The sequence below is a fragment of the Neolamprologus brichardi genome, chromosome 12 (genome assembly GCF_056152115.1).
Source record: "Neolamprologus brichardi isolate AB-2024 chromosome 12, ASM5615211v1, whole genome shotgun sequence".
Taxonomy (NCBI): domain Eukaryota; kingdom Metazoa; phylum Chordata; class Actinopteri; order Cichliformes; family Cichlidae; genus Neolamprologus; species Neolamprologus brichardi.
This window is the reverse complement of record NC_142115.1, coordinates 6,493,555-6,500,937: the sequence shown is the minus strand read 5'-3', so window position 1 is coordinate 6,500,937 and position 7,383 is coordinate 6,493,555. Positions and strand designations below refer to the sequence as shown.

Genomic DNA, 7,383 nt, shown 5'->3' with positions numbered 1-7,383 from the left:
GATTTATGCACTCTCTATTAAACATTTAATAAAATAATAATTTTTAAAAATCGCTAACAAAAGGTTCATGTCCAGCTGGTAAATAAGAAAAATCTAACTCACCACCCGTGCATCTCCTCTTAGGCCCTGCAGATCTAAAAACAACAAATTACAAGTCTCACTGTGAAAATTCATAAATCCATCAGTTATGTTAATTCACCGAGGATGTCAGGACCTCCATGTAAGCGTTACCTCGTTAAGATGTGACCACTTCCATTTCTGAACAAGTTTTCTTTTTTCAGGTTCTCAGCAAATGTAACCCGCTTCCTCATCCTCAGTTATACACACAGCAGTATTTCCTGTCCTATATCAGAGAGGTTGCTGGCATCTTTGTCCGCTCGGCACATGTTGCAGCCACCAGAGCCTATTATTGTGAAACGAAGCCAGCCCTGAAACGCGAGAGTTCCCACTGGGTTCCAATTACAGAGCAGAGGTCTAATATACTTGAACCCAGAGTGTGTCCCATGAAAAATGTAAAACACAACATTACAAAGCACTCTGTTTACACACTTTATTGAGCATCATGTCCAATATACATTGCATTGACACAAAATGGGAAAAAAAAAAAACAACAAAAAAATGAAAAACAAACAAAAAAAGAAACAAAAACAAAAAGAATGGCGTTAGGGTGGATTACCTGGACACACCATTTTCAGAGCGTATTGCTTAATGACATTTCAAACGCACCGAATCTGTGCAAATACAGTGAACACCGGTCAGAGGAGGTCATGGTAGGTTAGAAAATTCTGACTTTAAAAGGTAATGTCAACAGCAGTTATGTGATAATCAAGTCTACAGAAATCTACCAACTGTACACATCACATTCACCCAGAATGCACTACCAATGGTATCCTACTGAAACTCACCCCAACTCCCTCAAACCTGATTGCATGCGCCAAAAGATGGTTATAGCTATGTTTCAGTGTCAGTCACAGATCAATACGTTATACAGAGTTCACGTCATCATGGCTTAATATTCAGCAACAACATCATCAATGAGGTGAACAAAAGCCAGTGGTTTCCAGACTCCACCCAAACACAACCTTTTAGTGATTTTTTAAAAAATAAAGCCTAAATGGGGGATCGCCTTCAGCCCCCACTTGCTTACACTTTACTAAGCGGCGAGTTAAGTCTCTGTGAAGGATCACAACCCAGATTTAGTAATCGAGTGAAGGTGATAAATTCTAGTGAAGTATGTACCGATCAGAACTCAAGATGTTCACAGAAGAGCACTATCCCACAAACTAGCCAAAGTCCTGAAGAGTCTAAGCCCGCGAGTGAATATGAAGCACTAATTGGAAGCCAAATGTGCCACGACAAAACAAGGTAAGAATAACTAGCCTAACTCTACTAAGGAGCCTTTAAAATCCCCCGTATTCCCCAACAGATTAAGAACTCAACCATAAACCTGGTCAAATATGCTATCCGTTTAAATTGAGGTAAGCGCAGATGCCAGTTAATCAGTCCACATGCAGAATAATCACAGCTTAGGCTATTTTCACAGTCTGGATTTGCTTGTCCGTGATTTTCAATAACTTCAACTAAGTGATCATTATCAGACTTCTTTGTTGACGGCGGAGCATTAAGTTTATCTTACTGATTGCTAATCGAGATCCCACTAAAGTTTGATCCTGAGAAGTTGGCACCAACCTCCTGTTACCATTAGCTATGCTTGTGTGAGTCTAACAATAATAAAACAATAACTCTCAAGGTGCTGCGTAAGCCGTTCCATTTGCATCCATAGCTTAAAACGATACATAACAAAGCTGTTTGAGGGGATCATGCAGGTTGAGAGTCATGGTTTTGAAACTCTTACATGTACTGACACTTGAAGAAAATGCTAACAGAAGGCTTTTTCTCAGAAAATGTGAATACCATAAAAAGTTCTCAACCTGTCCCTCTAAACGAGACGGGGCGAACTGTGAAGCCGACGAAAGGCAACGGTGATTCAATGACAAAATAATCGCATCTACGGACAGAGCTGATGTTGGGCTGTCGTTAATCTATCTCAGTATGAAGCAGGGAGGACAAGTGATGACCTAATGACAACAGGCTTTCATTTTGTTTTACACAATCTTGACCACTAAATTGCATAAGAAACCTGGTATAAAGTAGAAACTGTTCAGCAGCAGATAAAAAAAGGAAGTTAATTTACAGTAGTGACATATTTTACATCATTATTTTTTCTCAAAATAAATTAAATTAAATATACAATTCCAGGTAAGAAACAGGATAATTTTGCTGGTAGGTTTCTCAAATTGGTTCGTCTGGCGGAAAATGACAACCGTTCACAAAAACGTGGTTGAAGCCAACCAACTCCTTTGACTGGCAAAACAAGGGGTGCAAAAGCCTTTTGCTGAATCTTTCCCTCTGAAGGCATTTCCTTTAACTGCAATAAAGAATGAAGTTATTACTTACAGAAGCAAGGTATTCCATGCAAATCTTACTCAGCAGGTCAGTTTGCTTACCCTGGAATTTACAGCTGACTCCTAATCGTATGCCATCTCTTGACTTTTTCTTACACAGCGAGCCACCTTCCTCTTAAATTCTCCATTAGGGTCCTCCCTCCACTCTTTCTGTAGAAAAGGAGAACCAAATTCTTTTACTCACACTTTTTCGAATTACCTAAGCTGCTCAAATACAAAGGTGGGACTTCCAGCATTTGAAGAAGGACATAAATAACTCACCGCAGCATCCACATTAGCTGGTGAGTCGCTGTTGGGGTCTGCGAGCATGGAGATAACACTAATCATGATTGTCTCTACTGTGTGGATCGGAAGCCAGCGTTCTTCGGGCTTTTCATAACCAAACTTATCTTCTCCTGGCTCATGCAGAATTGAGATGCAAACATCGCCGTTCTTTGCAACTGTGGAGACGAATTTCACACATTTTTTGATTACACTTTCAAGTCAGTCGCACGGATCTGTTCAGTAAAAGAGAGTTTATGAATCTATTTATATGCAGAGATCAAGTGATGGCAAAGAAGACTGTGTGAGTAAAACGATCAAAGGGTAAGAAGTGGGTTTACCATTTGGGTGCCAGATTTCAGTTATGAACCTCATCTTCGGCGGCCGTAGTGGATAATCATAGGGAAAGGTTAGGTATGCTTTGAAAAACCCTCCTTCACTGCAGTGACAAATACAGAAAAAAAAGGACAAACATTTGTCAAATGACTGAATTAAATAATCATTTCTGTTTCTGAATATCTCAACCAAAGACCTTACTTACAAAAGGGTATCTTGTGGACCAATGATCACAACTTCCCATTTATATATGTCATCATCATCTATCAGACCAGCTGAAAAGCCCTCCACGGGGTTCTTATTGAGCTCTGGGAAAAACAGAGGCACAACGTGTATTTTATTCAGTAGCAAAGCGAAAACAGAACTGTAGTACAGAAAGGCCTATCACTAGAAATAGAAGTCAACATCCACGGTGTTAACATATTTTGTTGACAGACCCCTACTCTTACTACAAGTTATAAAAGTATCTCTGGATATTCAGAATTTTGGTATCATAACAATCAGTTAAGCTGACATCAACAGTACACAAGTAAAAGAGACTGGGGGGGGGAAAAAGCAGTAGCAGCTTAATAGAGAACATAAGCTGACATGATGCAGCTGACAAGGTAACCAAGCTCTGGTTTTTCACTTAGGTCAACAAACTTGAGTAAATAAAACCCAGCAGAAACAAACTATTATGACAAACTCATGGCACATAATTTCAGAGGAAAATAAATCTGTGTTGGAGTCCCAGACACTGATTTGGTGGATATCATGTAAATCGCAAGCTCTTTACCCATGTTTTGCTTACTGATGCTGACACACTTCACTGTGGGAGGTATCTGACATCTGTGAATTCACAAAGAGCAGGTGACTAAAAATGAATCAGCAACAAGTACTATATACACTCAACTGAGCTAACTGAATTTTCCCGAGCCACTGAGAGACCGACCCACACAAGGCATCACGACGAATATCTCAGTTTTTCAATATGGCATGTGCTTGAAGCACTCTTTTAACCTTGGTCTTATAGGAAATAGATCAATCTTACACTCTGGTTCCATGGGAGCAGTCTGTTGCTAAGGACTGAAGAAACAGAAAAATTACTTTCCACACCGATTCATTTTAAAGCCTTAATTATACTTTGTGTCTGTAAGCATGCTAGAGTCCTGCCAAATTTTTGTAACAGCGTGGACGTCCACAGAAAATCTACAATACAATGCACCAACAACACATACAGCCCACAGAAAGGACTTGATGAAGTCTTCGAATAAATATAACAGGAATAATTACTTGACCACTGACCTGTTTTGGGTTTTTTTTAATAACTCTTAGCTCTGTGTTATGTCGTTGAGAGGTGATAATATGGCCCTAATATGGCTAAACAAATAAAATGAATACAAACATGGGAACTATGGGAAGACAATAGATGAACCTTTATTTCGCAGTTGATCAGAAACTGAAAATCCAGAAATTTTCATTTGAACGACCTGTTTACAGAATCTAATCGTGATGTCCAAAAATAATGAAGACTGCTGATATGAATCACTGACTTGAAAAGAAAAACTGCATCAAACACTGTCAATGATTCATTCCCCACACACAGAGTAATTAATATTTGTATGTGATGGTCAGCTGGTGCAAAATCCCAAATCACTTGTGTAACTGGATGCTGTCATTTTAATAGGGCATGCTATATACAAACCAACTTGTGTTTGTCATGTGCTGAAACTGAACTCACAAAATGTGTTACTTTAGCTAAATGGACCAGTGTGACTGCAGTGTATTAACACTGAATTAATATAATTTACATGATTAAGACTGCACGATGTTGTTTTTTATATTTTAGTGATCCACGACAGATTTCATCACCTGATCTTGAATGCTGCATTAAGTTCTTTTACCCTATCGGGTAAAATTATAATTGAATTATAGCATTAAAGTCATTAAATGAAAAGCTGCACCTCATATAGCAAAGTGTTGACTGAGGTATTGGTTTACTTTTAAAAGATGAGAACTGAAGGAACTGGACAGTCACGCAGCTGCAAACCAAACTTTATACCACGGGTTTTAAAGCCTCGTGAGATCCATGTGTCATTTACAGGGCACAACAGCAATAAAATCAACTATGTCTCTGAAAAGACTTCAAAAGGAGAACAATAAGAGTTTCAGCATTGAGGGCTTGAATACTAATATAGATTGTCTCCCGCGTTAGACTCTGGGCCATATTTGATATCAGAAACGTTAGATTGTATCTTAAATGGCTATATTATGGATTTGTAATTTCAATCAAGCGGTTACTGATGTATTGGTATATAGATCTATGAAATCCTTGCGGTGCACAGCGCTATCATTAACAATGCTAAAGTGTTTAGAGCAGATGAGTGTCTGGTTGATTATTCCTTTGTTCCGTTAGCTAACTAATGCCCAACTTGCTAGCAAATGCTAGCTAGACTGGTCCTGCAATGTGTTGTTTGAGGTGTTTTTGAGCTCAGTATACTTCAAAATTATGTATTTATTCACAACACAGGTAAGCTATTCAAAGCTGCTTAGCCACACACTCAGCTAGACTGATAAAGGAACCCATTATGCTGTTCGGCTACCTTTCTGAGCTTACTTCTATTGCGTAAACACAGCTTTGCCAAGCCACAAAAAAAGCTAACGTTAGCTGCTAAGGTATGGAGCCTTTATGTCGGCTCTATTTGCTTACAGTTTTACATTATTATTACCTGCCAGTTGTTTTCGAAGAAGCAATGCTGATTGTTCGGTCATGGTATGCACGCGCAGTTGAAAAAAAGCACTCCGTGTAGACAAACACTTTACGAAGAGAAGAGCTAAACCCGAACAAACCGAGCTAAGATCTTAGTGCTGCCCGTGCCTGCTGCTGATTTCCCTCTGTGTTTTGACACAAGCCTGAGCTGTACGCATGCGCGCCTGCGGTCGACTGTGTTTATGCGTGGCTTCAAAGCAACATTTGATCAAGACAAATCAACAAGCAACAAACTGGAAAACTGTATCAGTCTTGTACTGCAGCAAAATCAAAATTCTTCAATCCGTTCGTGGAGAGATGTGTAGAGCTGATTCAATAAGACTCATTCGTGTGCGAATGAGACTGGTAAATGTCGCAGAAGGTCGATTCTGTTCATCTGGACTTAGTGGGAGAAACGTTTCGTCATTCATCCACATCTTCAGTCTCAGCTAACTGCAGGATTCCCGAACCTTATAAACAGTACAGTTGCACAATGACTGAAACCAGCCCACGGAATGAATAATGGGCTGTGAGGTCAATTCCTTGATCATTAATATGCAAATTGTCATGACCATTGATTGAGGCCCATTGATCAATAGCCATAAGTACCATTCGCAGAGAGTTGGGGAATGGCTGCAATCACAGCATTGTAAGATGGTGAAAGTACCCTTAGGCCCCCTCCTCAGTTCAGAGATGGTCTTTCTCTTTTCACGTAAATTGCCTTCTTGACCTCCGCTCAAGTGTTCCTCCCTGTCCAGGATGTGTACATCCTCATCATTGAAAGAGTGTCCACTGGCTCATAAATGTGTACCAACCCCACCCCCGACCAAATCACCATTTGGATTCCCCATCTGATGTCAGTTCTCAGGGAGACTATGATTGTTAGTGAGTGTTTTCTCTTTTCAAATAGCCACAGACACCTTTTTGTGATGATTGATTGTTGTTTATTGTACAGTTTATTATCGTTATTGTTGTGTGGTTTGTAGCCTTACTGAAGTCTATTAGGTTGTGATTTTGGCAGTCTCAGTCCAACCTAAATATTGGTTGGGGGAACCGATGTGCAAACTTTTTTTTATGACCATCATTTAGACGTAGTGACGGCTCATTGCCTGGATTAAGTCAGCAAAATTAGGTTTGAGCATTTTTCAACAAGTAACATTTGGCAGTTTAATGCAACTGAAATGCAACGTTACATTGTTATGTTCAATTAAAATTATCTTAAAATTCATCCAGTTATTTCTGTTTCATGTTGTCCTTTCACTTGCCCTTTTTACATTCAACACGTGATCGCACAAAAAAACTGCAGTGCCTGAACAATTATAATGTAAAACATTACCTCAACACAACACCAAAGGTGTCCCAGTTTACCTGAGTTCACCCAAGTAACAATGCTTATTCAGGTATCTTTATGGACAACTCTTAAGCAGGGGCACTTCAGAATATTTTTTAAAAGGGTAACCATATGGGGACCACTAAAATATTGGGGTAGCACACCAAAAGCAGAATTTCCAGTTTTATTATGCTGTTGTCAATATAGGTTACTAGAAAAAGATGGCAGAGATGGATTTCCTGCTATTAAACTTGATATCACTG

The 7,383-nt window shown here is 39.3% G+C and overlaps 1 protein-coding gene across 1 annotated transcript; it reads right to left on the bottom strand.

The window, feature by feature from the left end:
* Positions 1-542: 542 nt before the first annotated feature.
* LOC102786257 (ubiquitin-conjugating enzyme E2 G1-like) lies at positions 543-5,940 on the bottom strand. The gene is made up of 6 exons (XM_006810125.2): positions 5,771-5,940; positions 3,268-3,370; positions 3,068-3,165; positions 2,727-2,905; positions 2,508-2,615; positions 543-2,428 (listed from the first exon to the last, which is right to left on the bottom strand). The coding sequence occupies exons 1-5, from the start codon at positions 5,811-5,813 to the stop codon at positions 2,529-2,531; spliced, it is 510 nt and encodes a 169-aa protein (XP_006810188.1). The 5' UTR covers positions 5,814-5,940; the 3' UTR covers positions 543-2,428; positions 2,508-2,528.
* Positions 5,941-7,383: the final 1,443 nt, after the last annotated feature.